Source organism: Anguilla anguilla, chromosome 1 (assembly GCF_013347855.1).
Source record: "Anguilla anguilla isolate fAngAng1 chromosome 1, fAngAng1.pri, whole genome shotgun sequence".
Taxonomy (NCBI): domain Eukaryota; kingdom Metazoa; phylum Chordata; class Actinopteri; order Anguilliformes; family Anguillidae; genus Anguilla; species Anguilla anguilla.
Genome location: NC_049201.1, coordinates 465,823 through 492,500, shown reverse-complemented (window position 1 = coordinate 492,500; position 26,678 = coordinate 465,823). Strand labels below are relative to the sequence as shown.

The following is a 26,678-nucleotide window of genomic DNA, read 5'->3' as shown; positions in this document are numbered from 1 at the left end:
ATTTACGTGTGTATTTTACATCACAACACAGGCTACTCTGCATAACAGCAAGCTAGCCCAGTAGCTACAAGAAAGCTGTGCTGTCCAACTGAAGTGTTGATTACAGGACAACAGATGGATATCCTCAGGGAAAACGAGGAGAAGGGTAAAATGATGTTTAAAGATGGAATTTGAGCAGCTAAGGCAAACATTAAATGCTGCCATTGCAGAGCAGTACAGTACATTTTGAAACGCGACATTTTTCCCCCGTTTTTGTTTCCCTGTAAGCCAGCTGAGGTCTGGAGAGAACTTTCCAGTCAGATCGTCCGCCACCGCAAAAATGCTTTCACCGCCGACTGCCCGCTACCAGCACTGATAAAATAAACTGCAACATATAGCAGTTCTGTTGAAGAGACTATACAATAGCGTTGAATGTTACGTTAAGCACGATCAGTTTAAGCATACACGTTGCTAAAGTAAAAGTTGAGTTATTCCAGACAAAATATAGCTTTGTCGTGGTCGTTTTGCCCCACAGTACACGTAGCGTTATGTATTACAGGTTATTTGCTGGTCAGAGCCAGCTACTTTCGGCAATGCATCACAGCTGCTGCTAACTCAACTTGTGCGAGAGGCCAGACCAGCGGTATGGAGCGGCTTTACCGTACGTGAAGGTTTGACTTGTTAATGGACACCTGTTAAGTTAGAAATACAAACCGACAAGCTTAAGCTGGCCTTATACTGAAATGTAACGTTAGCTAACAAGCGATGTAGCCAAGTAAATTATCGCATTGCATACCTGTTTTCCTATGACAAGGGCAGCAACTGTGGCTAACATACGCTAATTTTAGCCAACTCGCTAGCACCACCAACCGCTATTTAACCTGGTGTTCTGCTAACTGCTATGCTACTGACAGTACACAACCTGTGCTAGCCACTTTGAGATGGTAGTGGGAACTCTGCTGTGCTTATGTTGTGGTGTTATCGGTGATGGGCAGCTATAAACTGGGGGTGGGGGCGATTTCCCATTAGCCAGCAGTGACTGGTTATCCACATTGTTTCTTGAGTAACTGCCTGACCAACCAGAGTCGTTGTTATATATTTTATTCAACTTTTTATTAAAAGAACACAAAACCATGAGAAATATATAGTGAAATGAAAATATTGTGCTTAAAATTAATGCACAGGAGAGGCGTTTTGTTGGATGTGCTGCAGAAATGGGATTTTAATGGTGCAAAGGGGCTGGTTCTCTTCAGGAAAACCATGCTGAGCAAACACAAAGACAAAGGCCAGTCCTTTTCATCTGATACTCCATCGCCCTGCTGAGCGTCCACATGCCATTTTACTTCTCTCTGTTGTCAGGGCGATGACTTGTGGGTTTTGAGCAGGTTTAATTCTGTGCAGATGTTGGATTCTCATTATTATGGTGTTTATAGCCTTCAGATGCCACCAGTTTGTTCCAAAAGAACAGATCCAGGAACTCAATGGTAAACTGTTCCAGAGGAAACTCGGGCAATTCAGCAAGATGAAGCTTTTTATGTCATGGCTTCAAAAACCACATAACAGATACTGCCAAAGAACAAAAGACTGCAAAAATAACACTAGCTATCTTCAGATGTGTGGTTTTAAAGACGGGGGGTGGGGGTGAATGGAAGTTTGACTGTGGCTCTGCCTGACTGATTTTGCCTCAGACAGAACAGAGCAGAGAAACTGAAGCATCAACTACAGCACTGCACTTAACCCCCCCCCCCCCATAAGGGCTAGAACACTGAACACAGCCACCCCCTTACTGACTGAACACAGCCACCCCCCCCTTACCGACTGAACACAGCCACCCCCCCCTTACTGACTGAACACACCCACCCCCCCTTCCCCTCTTTCTGACTGAACACAGCCACCCCCCTTACTGACTGAACACAGCCACCCCCCCCTTCCCCTCTTTCTGACTGAACACAGCTACCCCCCCCCCTTACTGACTGAACACACCCACACCCCCCCTTACTGACTGAACACAGCCACACCTCTTACTGACTGAACACAGCCATCCCCCCCCTCTTTCTGACTGAACACAGCCACCCCCCCTTATTGACTGAACACAGCCACACCTCTTACTCCCTGAACACAGCCATTCTCCTTATTTTGATTTTTTCTTTCTTCATATATCCTGTAAAATCATGAAGTACAATCTTATGACTCACCTCCAAATACATTACCTCATACATCAGAAATAATAATATAAATGGACCATGAGCCCTTTGGTGATAAACAAAAAACCAGAGGACGAGTTTACTGAGTACTTTCAAATTTTAATTCTTTTTGTTCTTCTAAACATGCAGAACACTATAACACAAACAGTCCAGCATCTTTAGAACATGACAAAATGGTATAGACAGGCACTGCCTGTGAGCCAATCAGGACAGAATACCTGCCTGTGAGCCAATCAGGACAGAATACCTGCCTGTGAGCCAATCAGGACAGAGTACCTGCCTGTGAGCCAATCAGGACAGAGTACCTGCCAGTGAGTCAATCAGGACAGAATACCTGCCTGTGAGCCAATCAGGACAGTACCTGCCTGTGAGCCAATCAGGACAGAGTACCTGCCTGTGCACCAATTCCAGCATCACAGTCTAACCAACCAGCATGAACACAACCCCGCCCCTGGGAATGACTGGCAACTCAGGGGCGATGTGGGTGTGGCCGGGCCAATGACATCACACCACTGTGCTTCTGTGGGGTCTGAATGCTATGTAGGTTCTGAATGCTATTTTTAGTTTTATTTAAGTTTTATTTGTTTTTCCTTTGTCAGGTAGACAAAACGAGGACTCATTTCCAGGTCATGACCTGAGGAATCAAAGTGGGCGGGGAATGCAGGGGACTGTAGCCAATCAGATGTAAGGCTGGTGACTGTGCAGCCAGTCAGAAGAAGGTAATGATTAGATGGCCGGATGCAGAGAGCTGGTTTTCTGGGATGTTTGACCAGTACACTCCTACTCTTATTACTGTATTAATAGGTATTTATTGTTTGACACATTTGGTATGGCCATATTTGGAAGGAATAACTTTACACATTCCATAATCTTCCAATTACACATTCCTATGTTACCATAGAAACCAAGGTTAATTAAGCAAAGAATGGAGTCCCACCCATCTCCTCGCCCAGAAACCTTTGTACAAAAGGAGAATAAGTCCTCAGCTGTACGGAGGCTGAGTCTGTCATACACCTTCACTGAGCTCAGTACAGGGAGTCTCAAAATGTCATTTAAACAACATTAACTGCAAATAAGAAATGAAGCAGTCATGTGATCATTCATTCCATCATTAGAACCGCAGCCTTCCAGTCCCACTGCACGTATGTGTGCATGTGCATAGGTGTGTGTGTGCGTGCGTGCGTGTGTGCACGTGTGCGTGTGTGTGTGCGTCTGTGCGCCTGTGTGTGCGTGTGTGTGTGTGTACACGCGTGTGTGCATAGGTGCGTGTGTGCGTCTGTGCACGCGTGCGTGCATGTCTGCATAGGTGCGTGTGTGCGTCTGTGTGTCTGCGTGTGTGTGCCTGCGTGCGTGTGTGTGTGCACGCGTGCGTGTGTTTGTGTGTGCTTGCGTGTGGCAGGGACAGTAACACATGGAAATAAGGCAGGTTTGCCACAGATGCTGTACATCGGCACAGAGACTACGTGCACTACTGAGCACAGACAGACTGCCACATCATTCTTTACCCTGTGAAACATTCAGGACTTTTCATATTGGACCAATTTATACATTCACTGAGCCAGCCAAACCTCCCGCAAATTCCCCCTCCCCCACGGGCTGTACCCCATGCTGTGGTCCCTCTGGTTGGAGGTAGGGATGGTAGCGATATTTCGGTCATAGCCACCGTGTGGCGTACTGCCTTTCCTTTTGTCTTTTTCTCTTTAGTTATACCTGAAGCGGTAGCAAATCACACTTCAGAGGCCAAATGCTTCCAGAAAAAACGTCACCACTGTTATTTATTAAGTGACCATAAGACCGCCAATCAGCAGCAAGGCCTCGCAGCTCCATGTGACTGACAATAACACATCACATGATCACATGGAAGCTGCGTGACCTTGGTGCTGATTGGCTGTCTTATCAACATCCAATAGATAACAGTGATTACATTTTTATTCTCCAGACACAATTCAAGCAGCCTCTTTATAGGTAAGTTTTTACTAACTGCTTCAGATATAATGAAAGAGAAAAAGATTTTAAAAAGATAATGCACCCACAGTGGCTATGACCATTACTGCACTTGATAATTAATGCTGTAATATATCATCCAACCTCAGGCTCCTCGCTGTCCTCGTCACACTGAGAATGACATATTTTTCCAAGGAGCGCATGTGCTTTCAAGTCGAAAAATTTAGGAGCACACTAATGCATCCCAATTAGTCGATGTGCTCCTAAATTATTTTTCCAGTTAGCGCACATCAATTTTCGGGAGCAAACGCTCCTAAAATGGGAGCAGTGTAGAGCCCTGAGGTGGGTGGAGTCCTGTGCTGTGGGAGGGGCTGGAGTCCAAGGCACTAATGGGACAGCCAATCGGAGAGAGGCATGGTGGGCCTACAGTCCTTCCAGCTTATGGAGAGGAGAGGAGCTCACACAATCTTACACACTCTCACTCTCACTCTCCTTCTCTCTCTCACACACACACACACACACACTCTTACATACACTCTCACACACACACACACACACATTCAGACACAAAAGAGTTGCATGCATTATGGGCTGATATAATTGTGCAAATATGTACAGTTAGCTACACATTACTTCTGTATAAATTGTTACAAACTAGTTAGTCCTCTGCAAATAGAAATCTGTTCAGTGTGTTTTTGTTTTTGCTTAAACAAAAATGTCTGGATGGCAGGTGAAGAAGAGGGTGAGGGAGTGTCACAGATCGGCCGAGGTGGACAGCTGTCCCAGACGGGGGTCCGAGTCCATCTCGTAGCGGTAGTGGTACCCCTCCAGGATGTCCCGGCAGGCCTCCCGCACGTCCGTCACCCACCGCTTGATGCCCTTGCGGTTGAGGTAGAGCACGAAGAGGAAGACCACGCCCACAAACCCCAGCACCACCCCCAGGAAGACGTAGGAGGTCTGCAGCGCCAGGTCCGCCCCCTCGCCCGCCGTGTCACCGTGGCAACCCAGGGCCCGCCCCCCAAGCCCGCGCAGGGACGTGTTGTGCAGGTCCAGCGGGAAGGCGCAGGCCAGCTGGTCGCCGTCGGCGACGCGCCCCCCCCGTGCCGTTCAGCCAGGCGATGAAGTCCTCCAGCCCGCACGTGCAGGTGAAGGGGTTCCCCCCCAGGAGCAGCCGCGCCCCCCCCAGCCCGTCCAACTCCCGCAGAGCCCCCCTCCGCAGCGTTCGGAAGGCGTTCTGCGTCAGGTCCAGCTCGTCCAGCAGCTCCAGGCCCAGGAAGGTGCCGTTGTGCAGCGCCACCAGGGAGTTGTTGGCCAGCAGGAGGCGCCGCAGGGCGGGCAGGTGGGCGAACATGGCGGGTGGCAGAAGGACCAGGCGGTTGGCGGAGAGGTCCAGCTGCTGCAGGCTTCCCAGCATGCCCCAGCGCAGCGCGGTGGCCAGGTCCACCAGGGCGGAGTGGTTGTAGAGGGCGCGGCTCAGGTTGAGGTCCCGCAGGGGGCCAGAGGGGACGGCCAGCGCCTCTGGGTGGATCAGGGTCAGCTGGTTCCCACTCAGGTCCAGAGAACGCAGGCTGCGCAACCCCCCAAAAGCCTGCGACTCCACCTCAGCTATCCTGGGACAGGAGAGGGAGGAACGTCCAATCACACGTCTGCACTGTAACTCAGGGCCACGCTTTGAGCAATCAGTGGGACTCCCAGCCACACCCACAGCACTGTCAGAGGACACATCACTGCATGTACCTGTACGTGTACCACACACACCTGTACCTGTATGTGTACGACACACACCTTTACCTATACACTCACACCTGTACCACTCTCTCATTCTAGTTCTGCTTCAGTCCAACATGCTGGAATGTGTAAAAGGAAATAAATTAATAAAAATAAAATCTCGAATCTCAGCTTGGGGCCTTTCTGTGTGGAGTTTGCATGTCCTCCCTGTGTCCGCATGGGTTTCCTCTGGGTACTCCGGCTTCCTCCCACAGTCCAAAGACATGCAGGTAGCCTAATTGGAGACTCTAAATTTCCCATAGGTATGAGTGTGTGTGCCCTGCAATAGATTGGCGGCCAGGGTGTATTCCTGCCTCTCACCCAATGCACGCTGGGTAGGCTCCAGCATCTCCCCTGCTCAGGATAAGTGGGTATAGATAATGGATGGACCCTGCTCAGGATAAGTGGGTATAGATAATGGATGGATGGATGGAAAAACTCCTGGAAGCAGATCTTTACAATTAAGCTGGCTCAGCCTGACTCAGTTCCATAGATCCTGATTCAGGACTGCTTGTGTTCGATGCCTGTTAACCAGGCTATCCTGAGCTTTACTGGGACAATTCTCCCACAGGGCAGCATGCTGTAGTTCATACTCAGTTCTGGAGTCTACAGCTTTCTTTCATTATGAAAAGCTCTCTGTTCAGCCAATGCTTCCATCTTCACCAGGTCTTATGACACAAAGATAAATGCAGCTTTGATCACACATTTTCAACTCAAGAGAAAAACCAGAGACACAAAGACACACAAATAAAAGAGAAAACCTAATTTAAATGGCAGCATAAATATGTTCAATTTGACGAGTAGATTCATGAATTCCTACAGATGTAAAGAGTAATTTAAACTTTGGAAAGCTACGAAGTAAATATATTTTGACAGGTTTTGAAAACCCCATGGTAAGAACGTTATGGAACTAAGTGATTAACAATTGATTATTAATAAAGTGTATTCCCCAGATACACTATTCCTATACAGAATTCAAAGTGATTAAGTAGGTGTATAATTGCGCCGTTTTAGAATGGCCTTTGCAATCCATGTCTCGTGCAAACGGTGGAAATTACAGCTGGCGGGGTAGGCTACTGCTTTTTATGCTACGACGGGCATCTTACCTGTTGTTGCTAAGGGACAGATTGGTTACGTTCTCGAGTCCTTTGAACGACTCGGGGCCAATTCGAGTGATGTGGTTCCCGAGGATAAACAGGTTCCTGGTGTACCCCGGGATGCCGGACGGGATTTCTCGCAGATCCTTGGAAACGCATTTCACAGTCTGCGCGGCTTCTGAGCACTCGCAGAGAGACGGGCACGTCGCGCGCACAGAGGATGCACAGAGCAGCGTGCAGAGAAGAACCGCACGGAACATTTTGTAAAAATAATTATAATAATAAAAATTCCAAAAAATAAAAATAAAAAAATCGCACAGAAAGTTGATTGCTTCTCCAAAAAAGATCGGTAGGATTTTTTATAATCCACCAAAACTTTCAGAGCGACTACTACGGAACAAATTGGTTATCTGTTTAACCTAATGGTGCTAAAGCACATGGTTACTATTTTGATGTTCTTTTCCCCGGATTTTCCTCGCAGAGTAGCTTACATCAATTACATGAATGGTCAAATTTCCGATCGATTCCGTTTGAAGATTGATTTCAATAGTGTTCCATGGTGTCTGTGCAAGCCTATCCTTGGTTGCTCAGACTTTTTCAGTCCCTGCTTCCTTTTTCCGTTTCTGTCTCTGCTTCGTTTATGGAGCATCAGCATGACAGAGGACTACACACTTCAGAGGCCCTCGTGCTAGTGCGAGGTAGAGGCTTATTTCCATGTGAAAAGGCGATCTCGCGGTCCAGAGCGTTCGGCGCCTGGGGCGGCTGGGCTCTCTCGTCCACACACCGAAATAAAGAACGTAGCTCAACCGCAGACGAAGGAATGAACAAGGGAGGGGCCACGCGCTCCGCAGGTTCCACCTTTCTTAAAGGAACACGAGCAATCTCGCCGGAAAGGAAACCACATGATCATTTGGAGTGAAAATCACTGAACGAAGTCCGAGAACTGTTTTTTGGTTTAAGATTAGTAGACATTGAATTTTTTTGGCTTGTTAACTTTGTGGTGGTATTTTTTGTATGTAAGCCACAACAGAAATCTATCCAGACATAAATCCAGGAAGATTACTGGTCACACTCTTAGGTTGGTACTTTATTTATTCTGTAATGATATTCCTGCAGTGCATAGTACAACTGTTGCTTCACAGCAAGAGGGTCCCGGGTTTGAATCCCAGCTGGGGCCTTTCTATGTGGAGTTTGCATGTTCTCCCCGTGTCCACGTGGGTTTCCTCAGGGTACTTCAATTTCCTCCCGCAGTCCAAAGACATGCAGGCAGGCTAATTGGAGACACTAAATTGACCATAAGGACGAGTGTGTGAGTGAATGGTGTGTGTGCCCTGCGATGGATTGAGTGAGTGAGGTGTATTCCTGCTGGTCACGCAATGCATGCTGGGATAGGCTCCAGATGGCTGGATATTTCTTGTGAGTTTGGCAAACTTGCAGAAAAAGCTTGTGCGCAGCATGTATTTCCCAGCATACCACACACGGGAGCCCACTCAGAGAATGCATTTCCCAGCATGCCACACACAGGAGCCCATGCAGAGTATGTATTTCCCATCATGCCACACACAGGAGCCCACTCAGAGAATGCATTTCCCAGCATGCCACACACAGGAGCCCACTCAGAGCATGTATTTCCCAGCATGCTACACACAGGAGCCCACTCAGAGCATGTATTTCCCAGCATGCCACACACAGGAGCCCATGCAGAGTGTGCATTTCCCAGCATGCCACACACAAGAGCCCACTCAAGCAGCGTATGTCTGGAACAGGCTTGTCAGTCAGGGGCCCAGAGTTTGACTGGGCAGTAGCTGCTCCATATGGAAAATCAACTTTATTAGAAATAAAACATGTTCTAAAACAAGCAGCTCTTGTGTGTCATTCATGCATACACCTTTTTCAAGTAAGCAATTTATATATGTACATATTTAAAGATGCCCGTATATAACATTTTCGAACATAACTTGCAGCCTCTGCACGTTCATAAGGAACTATTTCTGTGCTTCAGGCTGTACAGTTGTTTCCTGGTTCCTGGTGATAAATGCAGAGTGGAGGCAGAACAATAGCGCTTCATTAGAGAAGACGTGTTAAGAGAGCAGCAGATTGCACTGGGTAATTCAGGCCTTTATTCAGGGATTGATTTTTCCCATCTGTTCCCAGAGAGAGAACGGGATGGCAGGTCCTGCCCCTCTGGGGCTGACTACCATGTAAATAATTTAAAAGTATGAGTTGATACTTTAAATGTGATTGGTTGAACTTTTCTAAGAAGAATATATCAAACAATAATTCTGATATTTACCTGTTCAGTTACACATCTAGTGGTCTAGTGATGCCTGAACTCATTTTATTATCTAAGTAATATTTTCGTAATCATTAGATCAGTGGTTCCCAAACGCAGTCCTGGGGCCATCCTGTGTGCTGGTTTTTGTTCAAACCACAATTGTAATTCCAGAATATTAACAAGCTGCTAATTCTTTTTAAATTATGTGCTTTTCATGTTTGGAGGGATTATTTAACCACTTTAAGCAGCATTATGTAAGACATAGCCATGCATGCCACAAAGAATAAAATCATTAATATTTATAAAAAATTTGCTTATTGTTCTATATTTGAAAACAATTGCATAAAAAAGGTAATGCTTTTGATCAAATGAAAGACAGGTTAATCAATAGGCTTCTAATTAGGTTGCTGAATACATGTGTTTTTCTTTCATATTTTTTCCCTTAAATTTATTAACACAAAGCAAGTTTGGCTTGTTATCATTTGCTTTGTCTTTGAATTCTTCATTATCTTCCATGTGAGTAGTCTCATTGGCCACGTGTCCACGCGTGCACCAGCGAGAAGTCTCTGGATCCACCACCGTCTTTAATTTGCTAAATTCAAAATAATTTACCTCCTTTTATGTAATTTTTGCAATAAAGTACAATAAGTACATTTTTACTTAGAATTATATTCTTCATCACATTCACATGCATAGGTATGTATGACATGTGGTTTAGGAGAGTAAATAATCCATCTAAGCATAAAAAGCACGTAATTAAGATAAATTAACAGTTTGCTAAAACTGAGGGATAGAAATTGTGGGTGGAGCGAAAGGCAGCATTCACGAAGGGACCGAGTTTGGAAACGCAGGTGTTAGATCGATCTGGTAAGGTTAGTATTCCGGATGTGTTAAAAAGGGCTTGAATGTCGTGCCCCCCCCCCCCCCCCCCCCCCTTAAGTAAAGTTGCTTTGCTTAATCCAAATCTGACCAGTTTATGCAATGCAGTTTGTGAATGATGGAACATGAATATAGATCGCAGGACGGGCTGAAGTGAAAGGGTCGATTTATACTTGGGAGTTTTTGGATTCTTAAAAAATAGAATTTGAGGGTAAAGTGCGTGGTTCCGGCGCGTGGCACTCTTTATGATCCCTTTCTCTGATGTTGGTGCTGTCAACATTCGCAGTTCAAACACCTCCTTCCCCTCCCCCCAACCCGCTCGCCACAAAAAACGACAGTAAAAGGGATCCTGGGATGCCAAAGTGTCAGGTAAATAGCTCCCCCCCTTTTTTTCTTTTTTTAAAAGACAATTTCTAACAAAAGCCGACAGACAATGCGCCGCTTTAATGTCTCTGAGAACGGAGATCAGAGCACAGCCAGCATCAAATCCTTTACCTCCAACTGCGTGCTCGCGCGCCATGGGGGTGCGCGAGAGAATACCGGATCAGTCAAAGCGCAGGGGCTTTTGACAGGGATGTGTCAAATCCGATTGAGACCGAAAATAATGTAGACTATTAAATCAGATTTAGATGTGAAAGCTATTTTCCTTGGGTGCTTGTTTAAAATATGCTCTCAGTTTATTGCTCAGCGACTCAGAATCATCCCTCAAACACATGTTTTAGTCTTTATTTTTAAAGCGAAAGACGAGAACTATTTGGAAAGTATATTTAAGACTGCTAGATGAGAACCCTTATGCCTTAATATTAAGATGAGATTCCGAATTTCCAAATGGTCGTTTTGGTTTAGATCATTAAACCAGGAAGTATATAATTGGAATTTGGTACCTTGGGTACCAGTCCTCAGAGGCTGGCGCGCTCTGTGAAGCTATGCCTATGATGACATATCGTCATACCGCGTCACCCCTGGCATCTCCCTTTCCTTTCTGAATACCACCTGTGACGCCAACTGCTTCACGATGACAAACTGGTTATGGATCATTAGCTACTACTCCTTAGTTGGGTGTCATGGTTACATGTGCTTTTATAGCCACACGTCTTTACCTTTCTTGAGTGCGCTTCCTAATATGACATTACGGTGCGGAGAACGGCAGAACTTCATTACCGCATTTGCCATGTAATTGCCGGTTGACCGTAAACCGGTGGCTTCACACTTCCAACTGCGGCGAGTTACCGGCCAGCGTGACGCAGCTCTCATTGCGCCATTTCGTAAAAGCGGGAGTTTCCAAATCGGGCTCCACCTCAAGACGGAGATGTGCAGAACATGTTACCTCTGGATACATCTGGAAAGCAAAGCAACCAACCATCACACAGACATGATCGCAATAAAGCACGGAAACTTTCCCCCCTTTTTTTATCAAATCGTTTATTGAGGTTATAATAAGGATACATGTCACTTACCACAAGGCTCCTGAGAGAAGAGGTGATATGGAGCGCAGTGGCACAGTACATTGGTTCTGTACAAAACCACCCAAATGAGTTCCTGTGTGAGTTCCTGTGTGAGGATGTGGGTCGGTTAATGTAGGGGCAAAAGCTGTGAACATGAACATAAGCTGGAAAACAAGACCCCTCAAACCCTTAAGCGACCACGACCGTAACAACATTACTCTGATAGTCAGAACGCCACCGTAACCATGGCGACCGCAGCAGCGGTCCGAGCCGCCGGCAGGTTTGTGTGGAGGAATGCCGGGGGGGTCATCTGGGAGTCTGCAGGCAGACGGCTTTAACCGTGGGGTCTCTGCATTCCAGCAACTGGAACTGCTTGGATACGGGCCGCTGCTTGGATACAGGGTGCTGCCTGGATACGGAGTGCTGCCTGGATACGGGGTGCTCCCTGGATACAGGGCGCTGCCTGGATACGGGCCGCTGCTTGGATACAGGGTGCTGCCTGGATACGGGGTGCTGCCTGGATATGGAAATTCTGGAAGCATTTTACGACAATCCAACAGCTCTGTGCAAAGAGTATGACTGCGCCTGAAACAGCCCAGCTGCTGGCATTTAGCACCCCCCCCCCCCTTCTGTCTCAACCCCAATTTACACCCTGCAAATGAAGCTACTCCACATGCTTACTATATGACAGGGCGCTGCTACATGGAAGCTCTGTATCCAGAGCTCTAGAACTGCAGATGACTGAAACTCAAAGCAGTCTCTCTCCCTTGGTCTCTTTCCCTCCTGGGAACTGATGTCCTTTTCTCCAGCTGTTCCTGGAGACCATGGCTCCCCCACATCTAAGACTCATCTTTAACTGTCACTTCCAATAATCCCATACAGCAGCAGCAGCCAAAATCTGCTGTCCTGACTCTTTCATCACACATAAGCCGCGTTTCCACCAAAATTACCCGGAACTTTCAGTCCCAGGAACTACTTTACCAGGAACTAAAATGTTCCTTCAGCCAATGGTTGTCTGCGTTTCCACCGGGGTCTAAAGTCCCGCGAAGATTAGGAAAATTCCCCCACTGACGTATGAAAAAGCGACATTGCCGTCGGTCCATCTGTCATATGATTTCTTCTGTAACCCCATACTACCACCGAAGTAGCCTACATTATTTTCTAATAACCGGGACAGCCCGGAGGGGTTTATTCCACTTATATACAACGGGTTACCAACAATGACTATATATGGTTACTTTTGTATTTATTGATTTTTATCGATTTAATCACATGGAATTGAAATATTCTTCTGCAGCCGTTTGGGCATATTTTGCCGCTGTGAAGCAAAACTGTCGTTGGTAGTTGAACTTGGACCGTTATGCAACAAATAGGATATAACAGACCAATAGTCAGATTGTAACTGTTTTATATATCCTCTCAAACACATTCATTATGTTTTTATGCGAACATTCGCTTTCATGTCTTGACATCCGAAGCGACAGAATGCATTCACATTTCCAATATAGGCTAACTGGCAACAACAGCAGAAAACATGCACACGTTGTAAACAATTTGCTGTTTGATTTCTTTCTCATCGTCAATTCCATATAGGCTAATCGCAAAATGACAAGAATAGAACGAAAACTCGGACTTGCGTGAAAATTTAAATTAGTAGTGGTACAGCCACCGTTTGTTTTCCTTCGAAGTTACTGCTAGCCGAGCAGCGAAGTGTGCCCTCCAGATGCGAACCATGCACCATAAATTAGTTCATAGTCTTCCTGGTCTTTTTGTGGAATTGAAGAATGGCAGAGTAAAATTACGGCAGTCTGAAAAAGCTAAAGGTACGATTACTAGAATTAACCTGTTATTTTACCCTGACAAAAAGTGCGGAAGGTGATTTCCAGTTTGCTTTTACTGTATCACCAATGTGAATTACGCAGAACTACCGCATACCTCACATAACTGTATCAAACGTTTTGAGTCAATTACAACGGGCTAAGAAAATCCGAAAGAAAATATTCAGCAACCGAATTAATCCGTTTGAATGTTTTAGTACGTAATATGCTGTCCCAGCACGAATGCTTAGCATTTTATAAAACGAATACTAAAGCAAGAAAAGAACAGAAGAGCACACGTTATAATTCCAAGACGTTGGCAGGCTATAACCAAAAGTAGGCTACTGCGCCGCATAACATACAAGTTTGATTTGAAGTTATTATGAAAATAAATTGGTTTACGCCTGCATATTTTCAAACATGGCGCCTGAAAATAGACACAAAAAAATCCCGTGAGTACTCGACCAATCAGAAATGTTCAGCGCTGCAAGCTCCACCCAAAAGGTTCCTGTACTTTCGGAAAGTACTACCCCCCGAGCAGGAACCTTTTGGGGGGTAAAACAAAGCCCCCAGAACTAAATTTAGACCCTAGTTCCTGCGGTGGAAACGCACTGAGTTCCTCAAAAGGTTCCTAGTTCCGGGGTATAGTTCCTGCGGTGGAAACGCGGCTATATATACAAACGTGCACCGCACACGCGCATGCATCCATGTGTGCACGCATCCACGCACACACCCTCACACAAACATGTGACCTCCTCTTTGGCTCATGACCAACCTTTCCCCAAAATCTTGTGCAAATCTGTGAATCCATTCGGGAATTATGCGCCTTTTTGTGATAGGCCACGCCCATCACCACGCGCCTTCTTGGTCAATCGGCCTTGAAAGGTACTCAGCTCTACCTTCGGTCATGACCAACGTTCATGCCAAATTTCAGCCTCCTGGGGCGAAAACTGTGGCCGCTACAGGGTGGGACACTTTTTGTGGACCAACCGACCAACCGACCGACCGACTGACAGACAGAGCTATAGAGCTGCGGTCGCAGCTAATATAAACCATACAGACTCACTCCCTACTGATTTGCTCAAATAGACTCACTCAGAAGAATCAGGTGTGTGCACCCACAATGGCCCTTTCTGGAACCCCAGCTCTAAAACATGAAAAGCATCTAATTAAGAAAAATTAACAGCTTGTTAAAATTCTGGGATTGCTGTTGAGGTTGGAATGAAAACCAGCATACACAGGGGTCCCCCAGGACCGAGTTTGAGAACCACTGCCCCCACAGTCGCTCAAACAGACTCACTCCCTACAGGAGTCCCTCTAAACCAGGGGTGCACAACAAGGGCCAATCCATTTCAGGATTTTCTGCCAACATTTATTTAATTAGCCCAATCACATCTTGATCTGACGTGTATAAGCACCAACTACAGCCACAGACTGCTAGTGTATCCTAGAGATTTTACAGTGCTCAGGTACAGGAGTGGAGCAGCATAGTTTATAGAGCTGTCAGGAAACTATATCTATGGTAATTGGTTGGAACAAAAACCAGCACCCAGATCAGCCCTCCAGGACCGGAGTTGTGCACCCCTGCTCTAAACGAACCTGGTGCCATCACCAGGTCTCTGGTGAAGCTACAGTGGCAGGCCCCATCCAAACCGCCGACCCTGGGCCGACCCTGGGACTGAGCAGCTCAAATTTAACCCAGGCTCAGTTTCCCCTGCACAAAACCAGACCACAGAAAACTCAGACACACACACAGACAGACCAAGTTCTCTGCACAATGTGGTAGCCAAAATCTCTCACTGAGGGAAACCATCTGAAATACTCAGAAACCTTTGTCCTCTGCCATAGTGCTGTGAGCATAAACCTGTGTGAAGAGGAAGGGAGAGAGCATGTGATTGTGATGCATATGGTCCTCCGGCGAAGTGCGTTCACCTCTCAGATCTGTTTGGGAAAATGGGAACATCCCAGACAAACATGGGTTACTCCCTTAGATCTCCACCTGATAGAGCCACTAGCTCAGGTACAGGTGTGTATGAATATAAACAGTATCTCAGTATTACTCTAGCATGTTATATATAGTATATCTACAATTCTTCCTTCAGTACACTAATCAGCTGTGTTAAAGCCCTAAAATACTAGAAATAGTGGTTTATAATGATGATGGAAAGGCTCTTGTGTTCACTGTGAAAAGATGCAGAGCTTAGCGGCACATCTATCTGTATCTACACTTCTATATCAGCACATCTATCTATATCTACCCATCTATATCTATCCACCATCCACACTACCAGGCTACGTCAACAACAAGGACTACTTCCTGGAAACATTCTCCTTTAATGGAGTCACTGCTCACTAAACAGGATAAAGTTCAGCAGACTACACAATCCCAGTAACTAAAAGTGCCAAGCTCCAACACAGGCCAAATCCTATTGACCTCTGACCTTTCACCCCTGAACCCTGACCTAAGGCATTATACAGGGTTATAATCCTGAGATTCACAACAGAACTACTTTCATCCCAAACATGGATCAGGATCCAGAAAGCACGCACGCACACACAAACAAGCATAAATCTGCACTACAGCAGAAAAAGCGTGATTAATGCCTTGTATATGCTGTATAATCATTTCTTGAAAAAAAAAAAGACTGCATGTGAGAAAATGAACTGGTAAAGAACTGACGCAGAGTATTACAGTGATACATAAATTATACTTAAATCAACTAATATTTACATGAAAGAAAGCATTCCTCAGTCACTAAATATATTAAACAATCAGACAATTCGTCAAATATATCAGCTAAAAAAAATCAAGTCATCAAGCGAGAGAAGAATCATTCAGGGAATGTTTGCTGCTTCACTTCATTATCAAACCAAATGAGATCAGCAGTAAAAAGGGCCTACCCAAGTCCAGTGGCACGCCTACAGTCATCGGTCCATCATTCTACAGAAACGAGCAAACCCAAAAGCTCTGAGCCACTCCAGCACCTTCAGCCATAACAGGGCTGCAGTTACATGGAACTAAATACAAGTACCTTAATCTTTATATACTTGCTGGTTTTACACTATTCTGTTGCAGCACGTCCAATGTACGTGCAACCCGCTCATTCCAGCTAAGCTGCTCTCCATATGTTTCCTTTCTTGTGGAGTGTACAGCCAAAATACTGTTCAAGTTTTAAGCAAAGACAAATCATAATATTTGAATTTCACTGCATTGTATTAGTTTAATGTTTGTAAGAAAAAGTACTTGCTTGTTCAGAGAAAAGGTACATGAATTTATTTCCAAAAACATACTCAAATATTTTTTTGAATTTGGCTTGAGGGATCTAGCTTCACTTTTTTACATTTCACTCGTACATTTTAAATGAAATTATATATTAGAAATATTTAGTGTTTAAATTCATTTCACCCAAAGTTGACCTCCAGTTGCACAGTAATTTCAATGATGATCAATTAACACACTCTAAACAGACACATCTGTACCACATTCCCAGCCAAACGGTATTTACACATGCAGATTTCTGGGTATGAGCTCTAGTGCAAGAAAACAAAATAGTAATTCAGTACCCTTTAGGCATAGAGTGTCTTGATGATTTTGTTCAGAAAAAGCCGAACAGTGGTACAGCAATAATATAAGGGTGATAATGTCCCTTGAGCATACATGTGAAGTCTAAGAATATGCAAATTTTACAAAATATAAAAACATTCCATTCTGACAAGGCACAATGAGTATCACTAACCTAACGGTGAAAACAGATTCGGAGGTATGAGAGCAGTATGGTTTTAAATGACTGATCTTGTCTAAAATACACTATCTTTGCTCCGGAGGGTGGCCCCAGTGGAAGCAGAAACTGCAGAATGAGGCTGGGGAGGGTTCCTGCGCACACAGAGCCTCCTTCCCCACAGAGATGGTCTCCCGCTGCTACCAGCTACAGCAGCAAGCCTCTTATTGCCACGGAGAGAGTCACCCCCCCCCCCCCCCCAGCGTTAGAGAACCGTGTGAGTGTGTGTGTGTGTGGGGGGGGGGGGGGGGGGGGGGGGGAGGGGTTAGGCTGAACCGAGAGAACAATGTCCTTCACGCTGCTGGGGGCTGGGGGCTGGGGGCAGTGGGGGTGGGGGCTGGGGGCTGTGGGGGCAGTGGGGGCAGTGGGGGTGGGGGCTGGGGTAGGTTGGTATTTGCCTTTGATGCCCAACAATAAGGGTAATTCAGCTCAGTGTCAGAGGCTTCACACAGAGCAGAGAGCCCCCACCAGCGCACTGCAGGTCATCACTCCATCATTTACCCCTCCGCTGGTACAGTTCATCACTCCATCATTTACCCCTCCGCTGCTACAGTTCATCACTCCATCATTTACCCCTCCACTGCAGGAAAAGCAAAGCAGCTCAGCTGGCATCCCCTGCGCTAACGAGAACCCTGGGCTAACAAAGAACCCTGGGCTAACAAAGAACCCTGCGCTAACGAGGACCCTGGGCTAACAAGGAGCCCTGCGCTAATGAGAACCCTGGGCTAACAAGGAGCCCTGCGCTAACGAGAACCCTGCGCTAACAAGGACCCCTGCGCTAACGAGAACCCTGGGCTAACAAGGAGCCCTGCGCTAACGAGAACCCTGCGCTAACGAGGGGCCCTGCGCTAACAAGGACCCCTGCGCTAACGAGAACCCTGGGCTAACAAGGACCCCTGCACTAACAGGAAGCCCTGCGCTAACGAGGAGCCCTGCGCTAATGGGGAGCCCTGCGCTAACAAGGACCCCTGCGCTAAGGAGAACCCTGCGCTAACAAGGACCCCTGCGCTAACGAGAACCCTGCGCTAACAAGGACCCCTGCACTAACAGGAAGCCCTGCGCTAACGAGGAGCCCTGCGCTAACGAGGGGCCCTGCGCTAACGAGGAGCTCTGCGCTAACGAGGAGCCCTGCGCTAACAGGAAGCCCTGCGCTAACGAGGGGCCCTGCACTAACGAGGAGCTCTGCGCTAACGAGGAGCTCTGCACTAATGCACTCAATGCCAAGGCAAAAACACATTTAGCACAATTACAAAAAGGAGAAAATGCATCGGCATTTCAGGCTGTGATGCAAGTTGTCAAGGGCATGTGACTGCAGGACTGCACTGAGGCTCAGCCTCGACCAGGAGTCATTCTCCAAAGGGCCTTCACATGTCATTCACAGAACAGCTGTTATAACCTGTTATAGCAACTGGAAATCTGGTCAGGCGGATTATATCTGAGTAGCGTGTTAAGGCAGCTTCACTGTGGGGAGAGATTTTACACAGACGTGCTGCACATGAGCACCGTTTCTAACCCAGGCTCTGAGAACGCCACCCCCTGTTCTCTGAATGCAGTGACATCACACCTTTTCTGCTAAATGATTCCAGAATCAAATTGAGGTGCCAGATTCCTTCCGCTGCACCATGCATCACCCAGCTGGTTTTCTGTGCGAAGTGAAGACTCTGCACTTTCTACACTGCCGCCTTCCAGAGGCTTCCGTGACAGTCTGCCAGGAGAACAGATGTAGAACAGCTCTGTATATATACAGCACAGCTCTTAACAGATGTAGCACAGCTCTGAACAGATGTAGCACAGCTCTGAACAGATGTAGCACAGCTCTGTATAGATACAGCACAGCTCTGAACAGATGCAGCACAGCTCTGAACAGATGCAGCACAGCTCTGTATAGATGTAGCACAGCTCTGTATAGATGTAGCACAGCTCTGTATGGATACAGCACAGATATAAATTGTCTCTTTAACAGAAAGGGGTATTAAGTAGGTGCTGGGGCATCATACTGCAGAGGTACCTGGATATGCCAAAACTATTCATCTCTCAGCGTAAAGTTGCAAACGAGGCCAAAGGTCCTGTGTGTGTGAGAGTGTGTGCGTGTGTGTGTGTGTGCGTGCGTGCGTGCGTGCGTCCGTGTGTGTGTGTGTGAGAGTGTGTGTGTGTGTGTGTGCGTGCGTGCGTGCGTGTGAGTGTGTGTGTGTGCGTGCGTGCGTGCGAGCAAGCGTGCGTGCGTGCGTGTGCGCGTGTGTGAGTGTGCGTGCGTGCGTGCGTGCGTGCATGTGTGTGCGTGTGTGAGAGTGTGTGAGTGTGTGTGTGCGTGCGTGCGTGCGTGCGTGTGTGTGTGCAGAGGGTGTTGCTTCATTACGCCAAAGCGGTTGCCATGGAGGCGTTTAGCTCCTCCTTCAAAAGGCTGCACATTCCAAACTGAACATTGGGGATGAAGAGCAACACAACGCTGGGACTCCGCATTCCTGCCCCTGCTGAAGCCACACGCGGCGGTCTGGGAAGCTGGGCCAAGTCCTGAGCTCACACGTGCACGCCCGTACGGAAATACACTCAAATATATCGCTCATATATATCACTCAAATACATCTCTCAAATATACCTCACAATATAATCTGTCATATAAACTGCCTCCCTCCAAACAACAAGAGAGAAGCGTGGTAAACAAGAGTGAAAATACAAGTGAACCTTGCCCATGAACAAGCCCATGTGTTTCCTGGAGTGAAATTCCACCATCTCCATCTACACTGGGGCTCACCCCGTATGCATGGCCTGCCCCCCCACCACCCCCCCGATGAAGAAGAGTCCCTCTGTCTGACAGGGGATGTGTTTCACCCCCGGGGGGGGTCAGTTTGAGCAGTAAAATAAAGAAAAGCGTGTATACAAAGCAAGAGAACTTCAAGATCAAAGGGATGGAGACCATGAGCAGAATCCCTATGAAGCCGCTGTCCAATCAGAGCAAGGCAGCTCTGCAGGCTTCCCTGCTCAGCCTGCAGAAGGTCGAAGGTCAACGGTCAAAGGTCGAATGTGAGTTTTTACTGTGTCTGGATTGGCTTTCTGCTGGTCCCAGCACCACCCTGCACATCTCTCCTCCCTCCCTCCCTCCCTCGCTCGCCCGCCGTGTCACTCTTCCTCTCCGTCACCGCAGGTTGATGGCGAGGGCGACAGTGAGGATGACTCCGGTCAGAAGGAGAAAGGGCAACCAGGTCTTCAGGAACCCTGCACAACTGCATGCCAAACACACAGAACATGCTCATAATAATAATATTCATAATAATTATTACAACAGCACAAAATCAGAAGGGAACTGACCAATGGGACCAGCCTACAAACAGGATTCAAATCCAGAGAGAAAGTAAAATGGGATAAAACCTGAGCTATTGAAAAGGGGCGTGACCACAATGACAGGACTCTACTGGAGTAAATTCCTGCAGCCGCTGAATGTGAGCATGTGTAAGCCACAGCGCCCCCTGGTGCTGGGCAGCGTGTTTGCTGGGGATGAGTGCTGGCAGTGCCCCCTGGTGGCATGTTGATGTAGCTCACCTCACGTGCTTGCTGTGGATGAGGGACAGCAGGCAGAGGTTGACCATGTTCCAGGAGGTGCTGTTGTCATAGCGCATGAGGTTCAGCGCCATGGCAACGTGAGAGTGGCAGTTATCACAGCACAGATTGTGCTGCAGGGAAGAGGGGAGAGAGATGTCGCTGTCACCAATCACCAGAACCAATCAGTTTGAAGCCACATCACTTACAGATGTGCAGAAGTTGACCCTATAGGTTGATCTTTTACACGTCACTCTTCTGAAAAATACTTCTGCAAAGGCTGCACTCGTGTTTCCTCACTGAAACCTCCTTTGGGAGCCTCCTTGCTCCTCCAAGGAGAATTTAACAGGTTGGAATGTCCTTAAAGATGGCGGACCTTGATTGATTTCCAGGTTACGCAAGTACCAAGGAGACGAGGACAGATACAATAAGCGATTGGAATGAACCCCCCCCCCCTCCCTCCCCCTACTCTTCCACTCGTTCCCCCTCTCCCTCCCTCTCTCTCTCCGTACCATTCTGTGTTTGTACTCCTCGGATGCATCGTGCACAGCGGTGTCCCAGGCGTTTGAGCCGCTGCCGTACACCTTGCTAATATCCAGCTTCCAGTACCTGCGGAGCCGAAACACAACGTTACCACAATGTTACAATCCACCCACTCCATTTTACAACGAAACCACAACGTTACAATCCACCCACTCCATTTTACAACGATACCACAACGTTACAATCCACCCACTCCATTTTACAACATTACAATCCACCCACTCTATTTTACAACGTTACAATCCACCCACTCCATTTTAAAAGGAAATCACAACGTTACAAACCACCCACTCCATTTTACAACAAAACCACGTTACAATCCACCCACTCCATTTTACAACATTACAATCCACCCACTCCATTTTACAATAATACCACACCATTACAATCCACCCACTCCATTTTACAACAAAACCACGTTACAATCCACCCACTCCATTTTACAACATTACAATCCACCCACTCCATTTTACAACATTACAATCCACCCACTCTATTTTACAACGTTACAATCCACCCACTCCATTTTAAAACGAAACCACAACGTTACAAACCACCCACTCCATTTTACAACGAAACCACGTTACAATCCACCCACTCCATTTTACAACGATACCACAACGTTACAATCCACCCACTCCATTTTACAACATTACAATCCACCCACTCCATTTTACAACATTACAATCCACCCACTCCATTTTACAATAATACCACAACATTACAATCCACCCACTCCATTTTACAACGATACCACGTTACAATCCACCCACTCCATTTTACAACGATACCACGTTACAATCCACCCACTCCATTTTACAACGATACCACGTTACAATCCACCCACTCCATTTTACATACATTTTGAATGTTTTCACACATAGAACATGGAATGCCGCTGTATTAACTTTTCTGACATTCGAGTGGCTTCTCTTGCCCACACATACTAGCAGAAGATGCTGAAGCTAAAGTCTCAAGCCACAGCAGCTTCTCCACAATGCAGACTCATGGTGGCAGAATGCGTGGTGCTCATGCACACACGACCCATAAATGTTCAGCTGTATAACACTGCAGGAGAAGCCATTTGTGTAAAATGCAGTGCAATCAGCAAAAAAAACCCAAAACCAGCAAGAAAATACCCAAAATGCAATGCGGCATGGTGAAAAAGGTAAACGGAATGCAGCAGAAGCACGAACTCACTTCGTCGGTCGGCCAAACGCCATGTTGTCTTCCTGAAAAACCAAGATACTGGTTAATGCTCGCAAAGTTCCAAATGTTACTCTTAAGTCCACATCACACAATAACACCCTCACCACACTACTACAAATCCTATACTCGTACCTCTACAAATTAATATCAAACCCTATGCTCGTACCTCTACAAATTAATCCCAAACCCTATACTCGTACCTCTACAAATTAATATCAAACCCTATACCCGTACCTCTAGAAATGAATAACAAACCCTTCACCCTTATCCACATGCTAGTATCAAACCCCTTCACCCTAATCTTCAGGCTAATATCAAACCCCAGTTTCTAGCCCATGTGCTTACATCAAACCAGATATTTTATATTATCTACAGGATACAATCAAACCCTTCTCCAACTCTATTACTGTGACTGCAGTTACGATGATTACTCCAACTTTGTTATCATTTCTCTAGTTACTATTTATTGCTATTTTATTTAACCTTTATTTAATCACGACAACCCCATTGAGATCAAAATCTGTTTTGCAATGGGGACTATCCCAAATCCAGCTCTGTTACTCCTGTTACTATGACTACTCCAGCTCTGTTACTCCTGTTTCTATGATTACTCCAGCTTTGTTACTGTTACTCTTGATACTATGACTACTCCAACTGTGTTACTCCTATTACTATGACTACTCCAGCTCTGTTACTGTTACTCCTGTTACTATGACTACTCCAGCTATGTTACTCCTGTTACTATGACTACTCCAGTTCTGTTACTCCTGTTACTATGACTACTCCAGCTGTCTTGCTACTCCAAGTCTGATTGCTGCTGCTCTCTGTGATTCTATCATTAGGGCTTCTATATTGGGTGTGATTGAGATCATCCTCTTAACTGCGGCACTAGTGCAGGACAGCGTGTGTATTGTTGCTTCTGAACAAAGAAGCTCATTGTTTGTTTTGTGCGACAGATCTGTAGCCCCCCCTTCGTAATCCCCTCCCCCCCACCCGTAATCGCTCCAGCATCCATATTTCTGCTTGTCCTGCTGTATCTTTAGGTCCTTGAGGTTTTTTTTTTAATGGTTTCTCCACCCGCATTTTGCAGACTGTCCACCAGGCAGCGCTGTGGTTCAACGGGCATTAATCAAGCTTTCTGCCAGGGGCTAAGCAGTGACCCACTGCACACACAACAGGCCTCATTCACTGCACAGGAGATTAATAACAGACACTACTAACTGAACCCTGATCCTGTGTGAGGCTGTGTTCTGTGTGAGTGTGAGGAGACGCCCTGTTTAAAGGCACAGGAAGCCTGGGCTTGTGTGAGGCTGTGTTCTGTGTGAGTGTGAGGAGACGCCCTGTTTAAAGGCACAGGAAGCCTGGGCTTGTGTGAGGCTGTGTTCTGTGTGAGTGTGAGGAGACGCCCTGTTTAAAGGCACAGGAAGCCTGGGCTTGTGTGAGGCTGTGTTCTGTGTGAGTGTGAGGAGACGCCCTGTTTAAAGGCACAGGAAGCCTGGGCTTGTGTGAGGCTGTGTTCTGTGTGAGTGTGAGGAGACGCCCTGTTTACTGGGCTTGCGGTTTGTCATGACAGATGTGCTGTAACGCCTCATTAGCATAACCCCGCCCTGTCCCTAACTGTATGAGTGGGATTGGGAGGGCACTGAGGGTGGGGTTTGAGGGCAGGACTTACGGAGACGAAGTAAGGCCCAGCGAAGTCCCGGATCACTCCAGAGGAGGTGCAGATGCCCATGTGCCCGATGAAGGGCAGCAGCCACCTGCAGCGGAGAGAGAGAGCAGCCCAGCGACCTGATAAACCAGCACCACCCAAAACCCCACCCCCAACCCCAAAACCCCACCCCAACCCCGAAAACCCACCCCCAACCCCGAAAACCCACCCCCAAACCCAAAACCCCACCCCCAACCCCGAAAACCCACCCCCAACCCCGAAAACCCACCCCCAACCCCCACCCCAACCCCAAAACCCCACCCCAACCCCGAAAACCCACCCCCAACCCCGAAAACCCACCCCCAACCCCGAAAACCCACCCCCAACCCCAAAACCCCACCCCCAACCCCGAAAACCCACCCCCAACCCCAAAACCCCACCCCAACCCCGAAAACCCACCCCCAACCCCGAAAACCCACCCCCAACCCCAAAACCCCACCCCAACCCCAAAAACCCACCCCCAACCCCAAAACCCCACCCCAACCCCAAAACCCCACCCCAACCCCGAAAACCCACCCCCAACCCCGAAAACCCACCCCAACCCAAAGCCACACCCCAACCCCTAAAACCCACCCCCAAACGCAAAACCCCACCCCTAACTCAAAACCCACCCCCAACCCCGAAAACCCACCCCCAACCCCAAAACCCCACCCCAACCCCGAAAACCCACCCCCAAACCCAAAGCCACACCCCAACCCCTAAAACCCACCCCCAAACGCAAAACCCCACCCCCAACTCAAAACCCACCCCCAACCCCTAAAACCAACCTGCAAACCCAAAACCCCACCCCCAAACCAAAACCCATTCTCAAAACCACACCCCAAACCCAAAACCCCACCCCCAAACCCAGTACCGTACCCCCAAGTGAGAGGGAGAGAGAGCAGCCCAGTGACCTCATAAACCAGCACCAGCCTGAGCGCTGCCACATAATCCACTAATCAGCCTACAGTAAGCCTGCCTGCGTGTGCATTTATACAAGCATGTGCATTTATACATGCATCTGCAGTGCAGGTGTGTGTTATGGATATACATGCGTGTGTAGTGCAGGTGTGTGTGTTATGGATGTACATGCGTGTGCAGTGCAGGTGTGTGTTATGGATGTACATGCGTGTGCAGTGCAGGTGTGTGTTATGGATGTACATGCGTGTGTAGTGCAGGTGTGTGTTATGGATGTACATGCGTGTGCAGTGCAGGTGTGTGTTATGGATGTACACGCGTGTGCAGTGCAGGTGTACGTTTTGCAGGCGTATGCAACATGCATCCTAGAATGCACTCAGGGAGACAGGTGACCCACATAGAGAGCTGTTGCCCCCCCCACCACCCCCCAGGAGCGGGAATATAGGGCTGGTGAAACACTCCTGTATCTCTGTATCTCTCTCTCTCTCTCTCACACACACACACTCACTCACACAGAAGCTTCCTCTAGCTGCCCTGCAGGAGTACTCACACAGTCACGAAGTAGGCCAGCCCTTACTGAGAGTTGTGTCCCGCTACTCTAGCGTGTAAATGCAGGATTTTATTTCAGGAGCTACCAACAGCTTATAATAGGCTACAACATTACCAGTCACAACTAGCGCCAGAGTCTCAAACAGAGCTCAGTGGCCAACTCGGGAACGGAAGAAAAGCCCTTACAGGTGCTGAAATAGAGACGTGCAGCGGCGTCTGTCGCTCTACAGGTAGCTAACCTGGCGCCAGGCTATGCACAGCTACTAAAGTTTAAGGACACAACCCGTCTACATCCCTAAAGTTAAAGATATTGCGGAGCTAATGAAAAAACTAACAAGCTGAAACACTGCCGAAATCCGTCTGCGCGTGCAGATCTTTGGAGCAAAGTTACATAAATAAAAGGTACAACCTTTCGCTTAATAGCACCTCTTTCCGCATTCAGTCACCTGCAGCGCTTTCGGAATAATTTAGTCAATAATGTTACTTAAAACTTTTCATTCTGCTGCTAATGGGAGCTAGCTGCCAGAGCACTGGCTCTCTATGACGGGCGCAGGGAGAAACACACCGCGGCTAGCGAGTGCTCGCTCCCCCGTCAGCGCTCTATCCAGCTAGCTACAGGAAAACGCGTATTTATCATAAATGCGGACCCCTTTGTTTTAACCTACATGCGTTTCTGTAACATCAGCAATATACACCCAGCCTACTCGTTTTATTAATGGCTTAGCAAGCTCGCTACCAGTTAGGATGAATCAGAGCTGTCATTCCGTATGCGCGTCCAGGGAGAGATAGCATAGCTAGCTATAGCCGACTTGCGATCGCCTCGCAGCGGGATTGGAAGTGAATCAAAGCGCTCTAACATGCAAACCAACGACCAGGGTCACTCACGACAGCACTGGGATAGGCGTCCAGACGATACAGTAGGGATATCTGCACATGTCCGGGTCTATTTTGTCGAAGCTCCCGTGGTAATTCATCATGGTGTCTACCTCCACCACATCCGCCATCACTAGTGACAAACTGAGCGTTTATTTTCAGTTCCGCTTCCTTACGGC

At 47.3% G+C, this 26,678-nt stretch overlaps 2 protein-coding genes and 1 long non-coding RNA gene across 4 annotated transcripts in view; 1 reads left to right on the top strand and 2 right to left on the bottom strand.

Moving 5' to 3' along the window:
- The window catches only part of LOC118221371, a 13,678-nt gene extending 8,689 nt beyond the window's left edge, over positions 1-4,989 (top strand). Inside the window, exons 1-3 of one of the 2 annotated variants that reach the window (XR_004764096.1) lie at positions 89-640; positions 2,783-2,902; positions 4,858-4,989. This is a non-coding gene — a long non-coding RNA (uncharacterized LOC118221371). Of the gene's footprint in view, positions 1-88; positions 641-2,782; positions 2,903-4,857 lie in introns of those variants that run through there. The other variant, XR_004764095.1, reaches the window with a different exon arrangement.
- LOC118221359 (trophoblast glycoprotein-like) lies at positions 3,460-7,822 on the bottom strand. Its single transcript, XM_035406372.1, is given in 3 exon segments — positions 3,460-5,225; positions 5,227-5,737; positions 7,001-7,822. Coding segments are annotated over 3 exon segments (1,107 nt in total). The 5' UTR covers positions 7,252-7,822; the 3' UTR covers positions 3,460-4,880.
- An 11,639-nt stretch (positions 7,823-19,461) lies between these two features.
- Positions 19,462-26,678, bottom strand: LOC118221365 (transmembrane protein 222-like). Its single transcript, XM_035406386.1, has 6 exons — positions 26,512-26,678; positions 24,145-24,229; positions 22,464-22,495; positions 21,233-21,329; positions 20,724-20,854; positions 19,462-20,407 (listed from the first exon to the last, which is right to left on the bottom strand). Exons 1-6 carry the CDS (start codon positions 26,628-26,630, stop codon positions 20,320-20,322), a joined length of 552 nt encoding a protein of 183 aa, XP_035262277.1. The 5' UTR covers positions 26,631-26,678; the 3' UTR covers positions 19,462-20,319.